The sequence below is a fragment of the Esox lucius genome, chromosome 17 (genome assembly GCF_011004845.1).
Source record: "Esox lucius isolate fEsoLuc1 chromosome 17, fEsoLuc1.pri, whole genome shotgun sequence".
Classification (NCBI taxonomy): domain Eukaryota; kingdom Metazoa; phylum Chordata; class Actinopteri; order Esociformes; family Esocidae; genus Esox; species Esox lucius.
In genome coordinates this window covers 25,233,512-25,252,723 of record NC_047585.1, presented here as the reverse complement: position 1 = coordinate 25,252,723, position 19,212 = coordinate 25,233,512, and the positions used below count along the sequence as shown (strand labels likewise).

The 19,212-nt window shown below is 40.3% G+C and overlaps 1 protein-coding gene across 1 annotated transcript; it reads right to left on the bottom strand.

Moving 5' to 3' along the window:
* Nucleotides 1–3,306: 3,306 nt before the first annotated feature.
* On the bottom strand, nucleotides 3,307–6,270 carry LOC117592892. Its single transcript, XM_034287073.1, has 2 exons — nucleotides 5,200–6,270; nucleotides 3,307–4,673 (listed from the first exon to the last, which is right to left on the bottom strand). Exons 1-2 carry the CDS (start codon nucleotides 5,376–5,378, stop codon nucleotides 4,211–4,213), a joined length of 642 nt encoding a protein of 213 aa, XP_034142964.1. The 5' UTR covers nucleotides 5,379–6,270; the 3' UTR covers nucleotides 3,307–4,210.
* Between the last annotated feature and the right edge of the window lie 12,942 nt (nucleotides 6,271–19,212).

The following is a 19,212-nucleotide window of genomic DNA, read 5'->3' as shown; positions in this document are numbered from 1 at the left end:
TTTTAGTGTGTAAGCAATCCAAAAAAACTGTAAAACTGTCTCCACAATGTCATCATAATGGGCCTCAAAAAAATACTCAGGCGGTTCGAGACATGAATGTCTTGTCTGGCTCGGGTGGTCCACTTCGCATCCGATGCATGCTTTCAGGAGAATAGCCCCAACAACGTTTTCCAGAATCATACCCATTGTTGCTTTGATGATCTTTTAAATTTTTGGTGCAAGTTGTTTGTCCATTTTGTGATAACTCTTGTTAGCATTTGAAAGGTATGACAGGTTAAGAGGACCTAGTTGATCACCAACTCTGTCAATCCAGTGGTAGTTTCTTGTTGGGTATGGCGGTGGAATCGAGCTGTCTGGGTCAGGGGTTCCGTAGAAGGCTTCAGCGTTGTCATCCCAGGCGTCACACAGCCAGTCCTCAGCCTTGGGTTCTTCAATCACCGCTTGGTTGTAATCTTGAGACATGTTTCGTAAAATCTTCCGACTGCTTGAATGTCACCGGCGGTCTGTCGGTTTTTATGCTGTGCTGATGAAGGTGTTGGCTTAAGGCGGGGCTTCGGGGTCTTAGGTCAGTCGATCAGCCCGCAGTCACAAACTAACCCGCTGATATTTTCCGGAAATAACTCCAATCTGACAGAGTCATACTCTTTCAGCCCCTCGACAACTTTAAACAGTACATCTACTGTATTATGTGGGCCTTGTTTTGGTCCCAAATAAAACACTTTTCGAAAGGTGACCCATAAACTGGCATTAAAAACCATTTGATCGGTCACACCAGCCTTAAACACTTGGCCTTCGGGTAATTCATAAAATGCAACCTCCGGTTGTTCTGGGTTGAAGATGTATCCCCCGATCCGACCATCGTCCAATTTCCACACCTGTGCCACCATATCCGGGTGTAATTGATGGATTCGGGTTAAACTCTGCATCGGTTTCTTCGGGGCTGGCATGTTGATTGCATCTCTGCGGTCCATTTGCAATTTCTTACCAAATCGCTGAGCTGCGTTTAAGATGTTAGCTTTCACCGGTGTTTCACCCAAAACATTGATAGCTGCACAATCCTCCATGTTTTGTAATGTGTAGGTAAGTTCGCTCAGGCAAGACTGAATGACCAACCCCGATGTTGGCGTGGTTTAAATACACATACCACGCCAGTCAACCCATAAAACATGAAAGGTTAACAAACACTGTTTGTATGCCAGCTGTTGCAACACTTGTCAGAAGACAAAACACCCGGGTTTTATATTTGTCGAACACCATTTGCTGTACACCAAACACCTTACCGATGACACAACACTTATTTACTGCCTGGGAATTTAACATTCCGGAACCCTAAGCCCCATTTGTTAATCATCAAACATAACCCACCTGTTATAACACTAGTCTGGTTTGCTCATCAGGCGTTGTAAAACATCAAACACTGACACATCAATGTAATCATAAATCACAAAGGCACCGGACATGCATACGTCACTCCTGAAGTCCCACCCTAACATACGTCATACCGGAAGTCCCATCCTAACATACGTCATACAGGAAGTCCCACCCTAACATACGTCATACCGGAAGACCCACCCTACAAACCGGATGTCCCGCCCACCTGTCACATCAATATGGAAGTCCCGCCCCCTAGGGCCATAAATCACCATTCTGACACAATATACCCTACACTAACTACTAGCCCTGAACAGGCCTGTCCTGATCCGCCTTTTCCCAGTGGTTAGATTCTGTCAGTGAGTGACAATCTCCCTCGTTTGACATTGTGTGTAAAGGTGGCACAGGTTCATGAGGGTGTGAGCCAAGTGCATGTTGAGACAAAAAATAATCCAAGAGAACAGGATTTTTAGCAAATAAGTTTTCTGTCTTTCTACATTTCTGGACGCTTTCAACAGGAACTAAAACATTTTAAATGCAACTTAAGCTGTCTGTTTAAAACAAGATGTCTTTGTATTTTAGATTGCTTCTTTGGCCACCATTGGAGGTCAGGATGTGAAGAGAGTGACCTGGAACATCCTGGCCAGGCTCTTCACAGATGAGGTATCTCATCAGATAAACTGGAAGGGTGATAATAACAAAAAGTCCTTCAGTAGGATGGCAACGTTGTGCAATAATGATAATAATAAAAAGCCTACCTTTCTGACATGTAGTAAATCTTTGAAATTGCTGTGGGATCCCCTCTGCTGTGAGACTCCCTCCTTTTGATTCCTTCAGTTTGTCGCTGGCACTGTAAACCAGGTTGACCATGGGTGCGCTTCTAGAAAGTGGAGATGCTAACTTCCGGCACTGTCTTGGGCAAGACAGTGGCATACCTGTATTTGTGCGTAAGAGCGCAACTACGGTCGAAGTTTGGGGGTTGGAATCACAGTGGATTGTCATGTTATCGAAGTAAATGCACACAAATGTATTGGCTGCCTGGTGGTTGTGATAGCTTCGCTCGCGTACATTTGTCTTGGCTCTCCATAATAATAATAAACACTGATGGAATGCAGTTGTGTGGGTTGTAAATGACCATGTGAGTTGTATTTTAATTTAATCTCCTTAGTACCTATCTCATATATTGTATTGTGTATGCATAATTGGCTTTGGATGCCACATACATAAACATGTCTGTTTGATTACAGGTGCTGTGAGGAAAAACACAATGACACGGTCAGCCACGGACGCAGAGGTCACCAAGCATGCAATCAGGTGGTTCAACCTGGCAGGGGATCGGGCAACGAGGAGACGTGTCCCGCCTCAAGCCACACAAACAGATTAATAGGAGAAATAATTAATAAACTATTTTTATTGAACTTGTCGTTCACCAGTTATTCATTTTCTGATATTTTAGCTGTGCATTTCATTGAAGTTTTAGCCTAATGGATAAAATATTTTGTCTGCACCGACCTGGGCCTATAAAGCACTAAATTAGGTTTTGACCACAAAATGAATGTAAAGTAGCTTAGCCAATGTAAGCTCCTTGACAAAAACAGAATAGAAAGAACTTAACTTTCCATAAATGTAAATGACAATTAGATATTTCCATTGAGTAGTGATTACTTTTGTACAGTAAATTGATGTCTTGACTTGAACCTTTTCTGTTAGGCCTATTGACAATATTGTTAGGTTAAAAGTACAAGGCAAAGCCGACCTGTTATCTTAGGTGCAAATAAAGTCAATTTCCGCCTAAAATGATGTACCCAAATCTAAATGCTTGTAGCTCATGACCTGAGTATAGTAGAAACATTTATTTGGTACCATTTGAAAGGAGACACTCTGTAGTTTGCAGGAATTATAAATTAATGCAGGAAAGTATAACACAATAGATTTGGCAGAAGATAAAACAAACCAAAAACATACGTTTTTTATTTTTTTTATTTTTATCATCATGTTTGAAATGCAGTGGGAAGGCCATGCATTGAGATAGGAGGCTGGAGACACTTCAAGTAGTGTCCCTTAGAAGGCAGGAGACTGTAGGTAAAGTTTTAGGCAGCTACATTGAATGACCATAGAGCTGCAGAATATTCTGTAAGAGGACTCCCAAGTGTCCTTCCCGAGTGTCCCCAAATCTACCCAAGTGGCCAAATTGGATAAATGATTAAATTCCAAGCATATGACAACAGAGATTATTCAAAAATACAAGTGTAATAACAAATAAGGTTTACACACTCCCAGAAATGTCATACATGGTGGATCATTGGTTTCTCTTCATAAAGGTACTGACAGGAGGCCCAACGAGAACGCTGATCCAATGCCCCCCAAAATAAGTGAACGATTTACAATAAGGGCTAAGTTAGAAGCCAACACTGATCTAATGTCAAAAGTGCAAACAGCAAACCACAGCAAACAAAAAGTGAAAAAAAAACTTTGTACACATTGAGGGTCCAGATCACCCAAGTCAACCCTCTACATAATGTTATGCTGCTGATGCCAAGTACCATAAAAGTATCTTTCTGTTGTAAAGCACAGGGTGACACCACAAGTTGTGCAGGTAATAGGTGACTTTTTATGGCACAGGGTACAACGGCGCCTTCCAACTGTACCCTTTTGGCCTTGAGGCACATTCAGGTCTGCAACCAGATACTTTGGTATGTGCGCACCACTGGAGGCAGGTCCTGGGGCAGGAGTGCTAGAGGAGGCAGGAATGCTAGAGGAGCACAATCCCCATGTAAATGACCAGTGATATGTAGGAGTACATGTCATTGATGGAAATGGTCTTCCATGCCTCTTTTTTTCAAGCTTGCTTTTTAGTCCCATACTTGTTGGTGTTCGACACCAGCGTCGCAAGAACAGAGGTAGTAATAAACAGCTGGAACAGATGGAGGGGGCTGTATGTCCCAGTCATGTCCAGCTGAGGTCCAGGCTGCCTTTTAGGCCTGAATGTGGGTGGACGTGGCTCCACATCCTCCTCCAGTACTGTGTGCCAACGGTCCTCTCCCTCAGTGGGGGTGTCAGCTGGTGCACTGGCCCGTCTTTGTCTCTGGGCTGGTCTCTTCACACCTCTGGATGGCCGGACGGGGGTAGGTGTGGATGACATCGGACCTGGAGTGATTTTGGAGACAAAAGGTGTGCTTGTTGTAGACCCAGAAACAATGGCAGATGTAGATGCTCCTGAAGTAGTGAGGGCAGGACTGCTTGATTGTGGTTGTCTCTTTGCAGCCGGCTCCCAGAGATCATCCGAGTCTGAGTCGCTTCCACTGTTAAAAAAATAAAATTTAGATTTGACTAGAATTACATATGGGGACAAATACTACAATTATATATTGGGACAACAACATGTTATAGCCATATAACAAATGTGTGTGTGTGTGTGTGTGTGTATATATATATATATATATATATATATATATATATATATATATATATATATATTCTAATTTAAACTTTATTTCAACAAGGCATGCAGACTGACACTAAGATCTCTTTTACAACTGGGCCCAAAACAGGACGGAAAAAACCCCAGACAAAACAAGACGCTCACATATAGCACAGGACAAAGAACAGTTCTTTCAATCTGTATTTATATAACTTTTTATATGAAAGTTTAGCTGAAATATATATTTGTGTATGTGTTTATTTGTACTGTAATTGTATATTTGTAATATATACATATTACTACACTTACTACCCAAATAAAAATATTTTTCAGGTGTACACAAGCATATACACGTACACACATACATATGAACATACATATAAAGAACAATAATTTATTTTACTCACCAATCTAAAACGGGATCCTTTCCTTCCAAGAACAATTCTTCCTCGCCAGAATCAAAACTTAGTTCACTAAGAGAGTCCTTGTCTAGCTCTCGGTCACTCTCTCGCTGAATCTCCTCAAAAATCTCCTCCAAGTATGTGTACTTGGTCTTGGATTTCGCTTTCCCACTTTTAGGAGCCATGTTCAAATTCGAAATGTTTAAAATGATCGAAATAACAAGAAGAAGTAACTACTAAGTACTAGCAACAATGTGCGTAACGAAAATACTAGCGCGCTCTGATGCTCTCTCAATTCGAAATGATGCAGGGGTGTCTGGTTGAGCACACCTCTAGATTCCAGCCCATTCTTCCCACAGTGCACATTCCCACATCACAAGAAAGGCCAGCTCATTGGCTATCTAGCTAGCTATGTTTCAAATTAATTGGTCGTCATTGGAGGAAGATATTGTCCTTCAAGTTTGTCTTGGTCCATCTTATTGGTGCGTAACGTGAGGCGCGCTACTAGGGTTTACTGAGGTATTGCGCAGCCAATTCGCTGTGTAGAATCTCGGAATAAGGCTAGTTATCTTCCTGAGTGTCTAATCATTACAGACATACCAAATGTCACGGGGAAAATACTTGTGTTACGGTCTGGATAGCATGAATAGTTTGGTTGCATGTTGATCGAGTCATTTTTCATTCTGTGACGCATGGATACTATGAAAATTAAAACGGATTTTACCAAGCAAAAATATGCTTCCCGTCCTCTCTGGGAACAGAGGGATAAGAAATCTGCGGAGGTTCAGTAATGTAAGTACAAAATTTTCCGTGATACATGAAAAATGAAACCGAGTGCCTACAGTAAAGTATTTTGTTTTTGTTGACTGTCCTGAAACAATTGCACCGTGTTTGGTCGTCGTAATAGCTTTTTTAAATTGCATATTATAATTAGTTTAACGAGATTCCAAGCTTTCTGGCGATATAAGACATGCCTATGACAAAAAAAAATATATTTTACGAATCGTCGCAGTTTTTACCACATGCCGCAAATGAGTATGAACCGTCCCGTAGACGGGACGCCGGTATGGTTCAGGTTAAGATTAGGCCTATATTGCTGGAGTAACCTAGACTAGGCCTAGTGATAGAAATCCTATGGTTTAGTTTATCCTATTTTATCCTACAGCAAGAACAGGTCTAGGGATTTTGAAAATGAGAAAAACAGGTCCAAAACGGACCCGGGCCAGATGAGCCAGGAATTTTATGAGGCCATTACGGGTCTACGGCGGATGTATGTCTCAATTAGCGGGTCCCAAATGGACCTGCCGCGGAGGCAAGGTTTTAATCGCGGATGCGGAGCAGATGCAGCGCAGAGCCTTCGTTGCGGATCCGTCACTGAGCTCAAACTGACGCCGATACGGGTCCGCTTCGCGAGTCCGTTCCGAAAGCCGCAATACCTCCGCAGCGGTTCCACCGCGGAGTCCTTTTGCTGTGTGGGTTCACTCTGAAGATGGAACGTCTGAGATTCACAAGTTTTCAGGACTGATCTATTGTCGTCATTTTTTGGAGTTGACGGAACAATACCCAGTGGATGAAAGTCCGATGGACTGTTAAACCACACTAATCGTTGTTTTGTAGTTATACTTTCAACAGATCAAGACATCACAACCCCTTTTCTGATGATACATCACGTCACTGACTGGACACAGACAACTGAGTGTGAGTAGGAGGACTTCTACAACCACATTGGTTGAATCTGTTTCAAATTTTCCTGACTACTCACATGGCAGAACAATGCCAGGGCCATATCACTTGGCTTCACACTCCATTTCTATAAGAATCATCGACAGGGAGATTAGAGGAGAATCCATGGAGTCCTGAAGGACTCCAAATACTACAGGTCAGAGTACCACGGGCCAGTTGACTGGAAAGGTCACACGGTCCCATCACAGTGGAAGACACTGTTGTGGTGTTAATCTTGAATTAGTGAAGTGTTGGAAACTCACTGTTCCATTATACACCTACACTGACTTGTTAGGACAACCAGGCAATATGCTGGGTCCACATCACACTGACTGCAATAACTGATATTGGAACTTTCATCACTGATGGAAGACAAAAAAACTGAACACAAGAACTGAAGGACACTTGATTGGAAACTAACTTCTTTACTTACAATCTAAGATTTTCCTAAATGAACTGATATGGTGATTTCATATGTATGAAGGTTTGTTTCTCGCAAGATAGGTGGGAAACTCTGTACGACGACAATCCCAATATTGGACTTTGACGTATTTGTGATGATGCTTAATGATCTACATTATGATGGCTATCATGGTATGTTTGGACAGTGAATTGTTCCCTATTATAGGTGTTCTCTGTCAAAGGTAGATGTTTTCCCTATTTTAAAGGTAGAATTTGTCACAGGTACAACAGGATTTGCATAAGTCTTTTGTATGATATTAGCACATGGATCATGATACGGACAAGGGGTGTTTTGATTGTTCAATGGACTTTGGGGGAAATGTTTTAATCATGGTGTCATGTTTTTCATCTGATTTTCTGCTGAACACCGTTAACACTGATAGTAGCCTATTGATGTCAAAATGTTTCTCATCCCTTATAATCTGAGGTGGGGACGGGATTGATGACTGTCATACATTGAGTTATGTGTCGGAGTGTGGTGTGTCAATTGTCTTGTTTACATTCATTTTCATTTGAGGAACAATATGACCTGATTGGTCAGATACTCCTTTTGTTGTTTCGTCTTAGTAATTTGTAACATAAGTGTGGGCCTTTTCTTTTCATTAGGAATTTAATTGTACTTGTAATGTTTTATCAAACATGTAATGTTTTTCTTTAAATGTTTGATAAGGTGGAATGTGGAATCTGACCATTTACAATTACAATGTGAATGTATGTGTCATTGTTGGTGAATGTGCCTAGATAATGAGAAACCTCTCTGTTTAGATTATCTCTCTGTAGGTTGCGCTCTGATAACCACAGGAATGTTTACATTGACCATTTGACATGGGGATTACTGTCTTGGAAACCTGATCTTTGCTAGGTAGACACACCCTTCAATGTATATATAAGCTTGTAACCAACATAACAGTGAGAAGAGTTTGAGTGAGATGAGATTGAGGTTGTGTAAGGAAGACCAGGTCCGTAACCTCATGAACAAGACTTTCTAATGCTGCAATAAATAATTTTATTAATCTCTCCCTTGACGGGTATGCGATAATTATTACAACCACTATACGAAACGGCTGATTTCTAGCAGTTGGAATGGGGCCTGAGATGAAAACATGTTGTTGAAAGTTGTTTATTTTCTCCTGTAGCATAGAAAAATCTTTTTTCAGGATCTCAGAGCCAGTTTTCCTTCGTAGAATGTCAAAATACCCAGTGTGGATAATAATCTGCATGTTGCTTGGATGTGTAGAGAGAATAACTGGCAACATTTCAGTTAGCTCTCTGACCAATGTGTCAGCCATGGTTAGAATTTCAGTCTTTGCCATTCTGATATGCTTGGCTATGTCATCCCCAATCAAGGTAGTATCAGGTTTATCAAATGTGGAGTTGGCAAAGTGTCTTCTTTCCCTCGTCCTATCAGTGGTTTTAAGGCAATTTCTTGGATTTTGGTTAGCCCTAATGCTAGTGTTGTGGTTAGCTTCCCTAGGTTCATTTACACCCATTTCTTTCTGAGTCAGTGGATCATACCTGTTTTGCAGTGTGAGTTCAGGTGGTGGATTGAGGGTTGGTATCCTCTTATTTGATTGGATTTGCCTCTGCGGCGTACGATGTCAGACCAAGTCCCCTCGGTCTAGCACCGGTGCTGTGCCAGTAAGATGTGTCATTGGGGAAGGCTGGTTTGAAAGCCTCTGAGTTTAATCCCTTGGCATAAGCACATGTCCAGGGGAGAGTGTCAGCCAGGTTCGTGACAGAGTGCTCTAGATTTGAAGTAATTCCTTGTATACCAATCTGTGTCTGTTCGTTAGCGTTTGATAGCTCAACACCTAGAGTAGCTGCTACAGAGTCAATGAATTGTTCACTCTGTGTTATCGTCTCATTCAGTCGCTCTCTCGGAAATTGCTCTGATCTGTTCCCCAGTTTTGACTGCGTTTTGTCAAGTATAGGGAAAACTTTAGAGCTCTCTAGCCTTAGGTTAGTCTGTTGTGCTATGTTAGCATTAGCACTTGTTGATTCACCTACCGACGGGACCCACTGTCCGACCAGAGGAGCGGTTTATCTCTTCCTCCAACAGCTGTCTTAGCTCCTCCATCATAAAACATTACTCAGAACTATGCTGAGGTCCTCTTTTGAAATTGTAAAAATGTGAATAAAACAAAAATAGAACAAAAATTAAACAAAGGTTAAAGATTTAAAGAAGATTATAAGAACATTTTAAAGAAAGAAAAGAAAGAAAAGCTGGCAAAAGGCAGGAAGCAGGAGTGTTGCGTTATGTGACTATAAGGCATGAAAGCAGGAAGCTCATATACACTTTCAGCTAGCCATGTTTTTGATATTTTAAAAATGCCATGTGTGGAAATTGTTTCAGACAAGTTGCAATTCGTGAAATTTAACTTGCGTGACAGACCAGTCGTCTTGTAATATCAAAGTGATCAGTATTCTTTTCTTTCTAGTAGTAGACATTTCAGCGCCGCATAGGACGAGGGCTATGCGGCAATGCGATCTGTCATTTGTAAAACAAATAAAAAGGAATTATAATGTAATTCAACAAAATAGTAAGGTGGACAAAAATAGGGGGTAATTTTTTAGGTACATCGCTAACCAACTACCTGAAAATATTATAAATATCATTAATGACATGTTTGCTAACATCATAATAATCATCATAAACACTGATGACTTCATAAACAAATGATTACTCTGTACAAGATGTATTTCAAAATTGGAGTTGAATATGCCGATAATAGGGGGTTCTAGAATAGTAACTATATGTTCAATTCATCGGTTTCAAGAAAATACAGTAGCAAAATCGTGCATGTTTCACAGAAACATGTTTGTTTGGGTTTGAAGTCAATGTATTTCAAATCTGTTCAGAGGAAGGGAGATCCGGATATTAAATGTTTCTTTTATAATTATAAAATTTTTAAATGAATTCATTCTGAGATTAATAGGGTAGTGATTAATTCTGTTTTTAAATAATTCAGAGTAATCGAATTTAGAAATATAATATGTAGATGTTCATTTACTATAAACTAAAGTTGGCAAAAGTATTTTGGCTACAAAGTACATACATTTTTGTTCCTTTTGTTGGTGTTGGATGGATGGGGGACAAGAGTGGTCTGTGATTTCTTTATTTGGACAGAATTAAGGGGGGCATATTAGATCAGTGGCTAACACAAACTATGAGACAGGTATACTTTTAGCAAACCTTGACCAAACATAACCTTATTTTGATAGATTTTACATATGTTGTTACTCTAAAATTACATGAGGAAAATATGTTTTGTAAATAAAAAACAAAACCCAGAAAAATTTGACCATGAGGACAGAGAGAACCGAGGTCCAACAGGTCTTTCAGTATGCATTTTATTATAGATAATGAATTTGTATGACTATAGTGTATAACTTCGGTTATGTTTAGGTGTAACTTCGGTGTGAATTGCCATAAAGAAGGTTTCTTAAAATAAAATTAAAATGTGGACGTCACTAATTTCTAAACTCTGGCTATGGCCCTGGTCACACCTATTTGAAGACGCAAGTAGCCAGTCTACCTTATTAATTATGGTTACCGCACTGTAAACTTATTAACAAATTGGGTTATGTATATTATCTCTTGAATAATGTATATTACTTAGCCTATTGTTCATGCAAACCACTAGTTACATGAATGGATGTCCTGCATCAACATTAACAAAATTGCAAAAAACTTTTATATTAACTTGACTTGTGTTTTTACATCATGAAAAAGTCTGCCCAAGACACCATTATAATGGCTTATGCCTAACCAGTGGTGCCACTATCGTTTTGAGATTAATCTTCAGTGACTCTATGACTCCATATTTCCAATTTGTATTTCTGCCATGCATGCTCAATATGCTGAGTATGAGCACCAGTCTCAGGATCAGCAAAGTTCCTTTTATGGCAGACAGAATACTGGCTAAATAGTTTCTTCGATTTTGATAATTAGGCCCATGTTTATGACAGGTTATGTTGTCTCAGTTAATGTCAAACAATTTCAACCTTGCATGAAACAATGACATGATCAACCAAATGACACTTAATGACAACATTCATAATGATTCCATCATGTGTCATGTCATGGTTATGACAGCATCATGACAGTGTCATGTCTCTCATGCACACCCCTTTAAATAAAGTGTCACCAAGGTTACTCTTGAATGACAAAGATATATGTGTATTTTGATGCGTTACTGGGTACACTGAAGAAAAGTAGAGTTTTGCTGAAGGAGTGTTAGCCTGGATTCTAACCTTATTTCTAATCTTAACCCAGACTTCAATGTTTACCCAAACCAAACCCTTAAGCTAAAACTATTTCCTAAAATGTCCCCACAAGGTAAAATTATCCTAGCAGTGATTGTTGTCCCCACCAGTATAGTACCACACTCCACTGTGTTACTATACTGTAAAGCACATTGCTAATGTTTATCCTCAAGTTATATTTTCCCTTAATAATTATAGATGTGATTGTATGTGGCAGAGTGAAACAAATGCCTGTGTGATTTGTTCATTGTGCTTTCTTGTTAGTCTCCACTGTAATGTTGATCGGATGTGCCAAGGAGCCACCCCCAACCATATTATACACACATACAGACACACCAGTGTGACCAATAACTTGCTGGAACACAACACACACAAGTTATTGACATGGACAGTTGGATGTTATTATATGCAGAAATGTACTCTGTGGCCTTACAATGCTGTGTTGTCTTGCTTCTGTGTCTCAAGGGCGTGGGAGACTCTTTCTGGATTGATCAATGCTGCAATCATTTCCATTTCAAAGGGGTAGTTCTTGGCAGAATCTATCAATAGACCGCCTTATTTTTACCCCTTTTTAGTAGATCTAAATGGATCCAATGAGTTTAGTGTGAGAAATATAGGACTGGCTTCATAGACACAGATTGTCTTGGACTAAAACAACAAGCTCAATGGAGTTTTCTATTGAACTAGATTTTTTTGTCTTAGACTAGGCCTAAACGGTGTCAGCGAAACCGGACTATAATGTCTTGCTATAGACATTTCTTGAACAGATGTATTAGTGAAGTCTAAGGAAGGACTGTTTTAAATATTGAACTGGTTGTAAAATAAAGAGTCTGTGTTTAGACAAGATGGGGAATGCCAGGTGTAAGGGGAGGTCTTTGTTCAATTGTTGTAGCACATATGCAAGTTAACTTGCAAGTTATCAGTAGAACATTGGGTCATCTGGCCATCTGTTAATCTGCCTTAACCAACAAGTGTATCTATTCTTTGTTCTTCAGAAATGTGGCCAGGTTTACAATGTTCCTGTAGCCCCTTGGTGGAATAGGGGCAAATTGCCCATTTGAGTAAAAACAAGGGACAGGATGGGTAGACACAAAACAGGGGGCAGGAAGGGATAAAAGAACAAATGTGGTCTTTACTGAAAGAATATGCAGAATTGTATCCCCACTCAATCATGTGTAAGTAATGAAATAGTTTTGAAGTGTGGGGCATGTTCATTAAAATAGATCTGCTGTGCAGGGCAGGTTAATTTAGATTAAATAGATCTGCTGTGCAGGGCACGTTAATTTATATTAAATAGATCTGCTGTGCAGGGCAGGTTAATTTATATTAAATAGATCTGCTGTGCAGGGCAGGTTAATTTAGATTAAATAGATCTGCTGTGCAGGGCAGGTTAATTTAGATTAAATAGATCTGCTGTGCAGGGCAGGTTAATTTAGATTAAATAGATCTGCTGTGCAGGGCAGGTTAATTTAGATTAAATAGATCTGCTGTGCAGGGCACGTTAATTTAGATTAAATAGATCTGACGTGCGGTGCATGTTAATTGGGATAAAATAGATGCAGGGCAAGTTCATTAAAATAGATCTGCTGTGCAGGGCACGTTAAGTGGGATAAAATAAATTTGACGTGCGGGGCGCGTTCATTAATAATAGATCTGCTGTGAAGGGCACGTTAATTGGGATAAAATAGATTTGACGTGCGGGGCGCGTTCATTAAAAATAGATCTGCTGTGCAGGGCACAGTACTTGGGATAAAATAGATTTGACGTGCGGGGCGCGTTCATTAATAATAGATCTGCTGTGAAGGGCACGTTAATTGGGATAAAATAGATTTGACGTGCGGGGCGCGTTCATTAAAAATAGATCTGCTGTGAAGGGCACATTACAGTTTTTTACAATCGCTATGACAGTTTTTTCAATACATTTAACAAGTTTGCTAAACTCTTAACGCACCAACACACCTAAAACACACAATTGGCAAAACGGTTAATTTCATGCTCAAAATCACACATTGTAAACTAAACTCCAAAACGAATTTACAAAATACAATAATACACTAACACAATACACTATGTCTAACAAAACACTGCAAACATGTTTCAAAATCAAATAATTATTCAAAACACTAACACATGTTCTCTTCCAACAGGAACATTTAGTCAATCATAACACAATGACAAAAAAAACACTATCATCAGCTGAAATTACAGAAACTGCATTATTTTATGTATCAGGTCTGCCCTTATACAATAGACAGTATATTGTATTGATCATAGATTGTGTTTTGCACTGCAGTTTCTTTTGATGCCTCTCTACATTTTTGTTTTGTTGGGTTTAGTAAATGCATGCATTTTGTTTCTTTTGCTGCAGAAATTCAATACAAAAAATGAATGACCATCTTAGAGTAGCTTTATAGAATGTACAGTTTATGAAAAAAAAAAGACAGAGACAGAATTGCTGCAGTAAAGACTTTATTTGTAAAAGGACATTGCTGCAAGATATACAAACAGAAAAAGCACTGGAATAATAATAACAAAAACAAAGTAATCTTCTAATCTGCCCGGTCTTCTGCATTTGGCCAAATGTTCTCATCCTCTACCTTGCCCCACTCCTCTCCCTAGTCCTTGCCCCACTCCTCTCCCTTGTCCTTGCCCCACTCCTCTCCCTTGTCCTTGTCCTTGCCCCACTCCTCTCCCTTGTCCTTGCCCCACTCCTCTCCCTTGTCCTTGCCCCACTCCTCTCCCTTGTCCTTGTCCTTGCCCCACTCCTCTCCCTTGTCCTTGCCCCACACCTCTCCCTTGTCCTTGTCCTTGCCCCACTCCTCTCCCTTGTCCTTGCCCCACTCCTCTCCCTTGTCCTTGCCCCACTCTTCTCCCTTGTCCTTGCCCCACTCCTCTCCCTTGTCCTTGCCCCACTCCTCTCCCTTGTCCTTGCCCCACTCTTCTCCCTTGTCCTTGCCCCACTCCTCTCCCTTGTCCTTGTCCTTGCCCCACTCCTCTCCCTTGTCCTTGTCCCACTCCTCTCCCTTGTCCTTGCCCCACTCCTCTCCCTTGTCCTTGCCCCACTCCTCTCCCTTGTCCTTGTCCTTGTCCCACTCCTCTCCCTTGTCCTTGTCCTTGTCCCACTCCTCTCCCTTGTCCTTGTCCCACTCCTCTCCCTTGTCCTTGTCCCACTCCTCTCCCTTGTCCTTGTCCTTGTCCCACTCCTCTCCCTTGTCTTTGTCCTTGTCCCACTCCTCTCCCTTGTCCTTGTCCTTGTCCCACTCCTCTCCCTTGTCCTTGTCCTTGTCCCACTCCTCTCCCTTGTCCTTGTCCTTGTCCCACTCCTCTCCCTTGTCCTTGTCCCACTCCTCTCCCTTGTCCTTGCCCCACTCCTCTCCCTTGTCCTTGTCCTTGCCCCACTCCTCTCCCTTGTCCTTGTCCCACTCCTCTCCCTTGTCCTTGTCCTTGTCCCACTCCTCTCCCTTGTCTTTGTCCTTGTCCCACTCCTCTCCCTTGTCCTTGTCCTTGTCCCACTCCTCTCCCTTGTCCTTGTCCCACTCCTCTCCCTTGTCCTTGTCACACTCCTTTCCCTTGTCCTGGTACTCGTCTTCCTCTCCGTTGTGCAGGCATTTTTTTCTTTCTTTCTTTCTTTCTTTCTTTCTTTGTGTTGCTCCATATTGTTCCTTTTCCACACAATATCAGCCCAAAGAGTACTCTTTTAGAACATATGATCATGCGATTGAAAGAACCTCAACACCTGAGTGGGCTTCCTAGATGGGAATCAGCTGTGATTTATATATTTGCATAACTTCAATAAGCTGTTTCTCATTAGCAATGGAATAAGATACAGGGAATATATTTGTGTTTCAATTCACAATATACACAGCTGTTTACCTTGACTTTAGCCTGTAAGGTTAGGTTTAGAACATGGTGTTATCTGTTCTGACATACAGTGTGAAAGCATTTGTAAATTTGACTGTAAAATTACATTGTTTTGGTCTTGGTTGAGCTTGTGTGTAAAAGAAGTTCAAGCATTTTAAATTTGTGTTAACTGTATGCATTTTGTGTCAAAGCAACAAGATATGTGTTAATTGTATAGCCTACAAAGATGGATGTTGTGCTAGCTGTGTTAAGAGTTTAGGAAACTTGTTAAATGTATTGAAAAAACTGTCATAGCGATTGTAAAAAACTGTAATGTCTGCTGTACAGAATAAGCTTAGAGTATTGTGAATTAATTGGATCATTAAAATAATTATATCAAACTGTAGAGTTAGATGTGTAAGCATGTGAATAAACTGAAAATGAACAACACATTCATGGAATATTCTATTTATTGAAAATATATTATACTAATCCCATCAATGTGAAAGTTTTTTTTGCATGTATTGGATGTGGCAATGGTATGTTGTGTTAAGAAGTATAATGTCAGAAGAAATATTTTATAGACAATTAACACACACACCTTTTGATTGCTTCCTTCTCTGCTGTGATACATACCGGTTAATTATCCATTAGCATCAGATTCAGATTAAAAACTAAATTCACACCACAGTTTAGCCTGTGCCTAGAGCTAATGTGCATACTTACCAGGTCGTACATGGACGCCATCGAATAAAGCCCTGAAAAATAAGTACTTTTTGTTTAATGAATTAGTCTTTACATCATGTATACTCGACTGGTGTTATTCGTCAGTGTTATGAAAAGGTTTCCAAAGTTGATGGTTAGACTCCCAAGAGCTGACAAACAAGACTAAATGCTACACCAACACAAAGTTAAGATGCAACATCATCAATGAAATGTCACGTCTTTATAACTGTGTTACTGCAATGTAACTCCTCTGTCAAAGTGCAGTTAACCATAGACCAATAATTCTTAATGTCTTGTGTGGCTCACTCAGTTTGTAAAGCATGTTGCTTGCAACATCAGAGTTGTGGGTGTGATTCCCACAGAGGACCTGTATAAAAACAATACATAAACAAAAGCACTCTAAGTCACTCTTGATCAGAACTTCTGCTAAATGTTTAATATGTAAATTACTAATGTGTACAGTATGTTGCATCCGATCCCAGCCTTCACAGTCATTTACAGTACCTGTGATCAGTATGTCTACCACTCTACCATTCTAATGAGAACTGACCCCAGGATATGGGTACTGTATGACTCCTTGGGTGAGAACTCTGTGGGACATCACCTGCACTTAAGCTACACATCGTAATCATGTTAATTAAACAACTCTGCACTTTCTAAAATATCTTTGGCTTATAGTAGTCTTATCTAGTAGCATGACTGAATATTGTAATGTCCCCAACCTTGTTGAGCAACCCATATTATCATATTAGCATAGATGTGATATTAGTCAAAACCAGAAATAGTATCACTAACAAGATGCAATCAGCTGAAACTACGATTCTCCACATGGCAGTTTCTTGCGATTGTCTATTTGTGTTCTTATGGTACCATACCATCCCATGGACCACAATGTTTTCAGTCAAATCTATTAATACCATCAACATGGACACATTTTGGAAAAGGAGAATGCATTTGTCTGATAATTATATGACTCCAGTGTCATCTACACAGACACAACCTTTATTCTGTGTTTTGATAATGTACTTGTACGTCAACAATGGAGTATGATGAGCTGTAGGAGACAATCTGCAATTTTTGTAGCATGTGGCAACTTCAGCGGTACAGTGGTCTGTAGCAAGCCCTTAACTCCAAACTCCTCTATTTTGATGCAGAAGACCAAGAAGTGTTAATTTCCAGTCTTTGGTATGTTTCTGTATTCAGACCACAAAACTACTCAAAACTTTCGTTTGACACCTTGGTTGAAGGTCACCTAAGGATGGATAGTGTGGGCACAACCTTCTAAAATTATTGCAGTCTTAATTTTGAATGAAGACACTTTGAAGGGGTTTAACTTAATGATATATTTGGCGCTGAAATATTCTGTAGCAGGCAACCAATCTCGTGAAATGTCTGTGTGATCATTATCAGCACAATTTCCTTTAAATACTGGATCAGGTGCTAGAACAAATGCGCCCGGATGTAGACACAGCAGGGGACGCTGTTCTTTGGGGGTGCTGTCTGGACATTTGTAATGGAAGAGCAAAGAAGAGTAGATAATGTGGAAAACGTGCAGTGTTGCCAACTTAGCGACTGTGTCGCTAGATTTAGCGACTTTTCAGACCCCCTTAGCGACTTTATTTCAAAAAAAGCGACTAGCGAAAAAAATCTAGCGACTTTTTGTGGTGTTATTGGAGACTTGTTCTTACTCTTCTTGTTGAAGTCTAACACTTCCCCGAGTTGGTTTGTTGGAAAGGAGAATAAAACACCAGGAGTCAGGTCAATTACCGAATCGTATTTCCAATTATTACAGAAGCTTCTGGAGACAAGTGTCACCGCACAATGTCTAAGGATCAACAGTCAAAACATCATTTTTATACTTCTACTACGCCCAAAAAGATAGAGGCGTTAACTTACAAAGTGTGTGCCATTGGCCCAATCTATTCCTTATAAGGATAACTGCAAGTACCCCCTTGCCCCCCTTGTGGTTTCTGTGTTGTCTGTCCGACTATGTGTGTGTGTGTCTGACCTGTGACCTGTTTCTCACAAAACAGACATACTCAATCTTTCTCTCCCCGGCAACCGCTTGAACAGGGTTTCCTATTCTCCTACTTGCTCCTTCAGTTTCAGCTCATATTACAAACAATTAATATTCTGCTTGATTGGTTACAACAGCTTATAACAGTTCACTAACTTATACAATCAATACATCTACATTCTCAATGAGCAGCGGGTGCTGCCGTGGGCCCCTCCCCCATCTGAAAGCACTCACAGGCGGCCCAGTCCACGCACAGCAATTCCTCCGAGCTGCAGTCAGAGCAGGAGATGTTAACTCCTCCGCGTCCAGACTGAAAATGAATCGCGCATGCGCATGCAGGAAGCCCCCGCTGGCTTTTCCCGTCCATTATGTCAAATTGAAATGTTCTTTGTCTAAAATAAACCGCTGCACAAAAATAAATCACTGTCTAAATGTTTCTTTTTTTTCTAGCCTTTTGATTTTGACTTAAATAGCACCCCCTTTTTAAATTTGTTCTTAGTTTTTTTGCTCAGGTGATTATTTCTTGTACATGGACAACATTTGTAAATAAGAATGTATATTCTTTTCCCCAATGAGAGTTTTGTATGTTAAAAAAATACAAAAATACAATCATGATGCTGATGGGAAATTATGCAAATTAGGCGATGGAACTGTTGATATGTTGGCATAGAAAGTAATCACAGTTTTTACAATAGTTCCCATGGGACATAATTCTTGAGATATACGGCTGGGCTCATAGGGTTGGCTAATCCTCTTCTGGCTGTTCTGGGTGAACATTTTAAGGGTACAAATTGTAATAATTAATAAATGCATGTGTGCTTTGTGCAGTCTATAAAACATAATCCAAGTCAGAAGCATGACCAGATGGACAAGGACAGGAACAATCCGAGGGGGAGGAATGGTCAGTGGTGTGGCACCTGGAATCGTCAGGTATCATCTTTATCTGCAACACAACCAGGAGGACTTAGGACAGCTGAGTCTTTCTA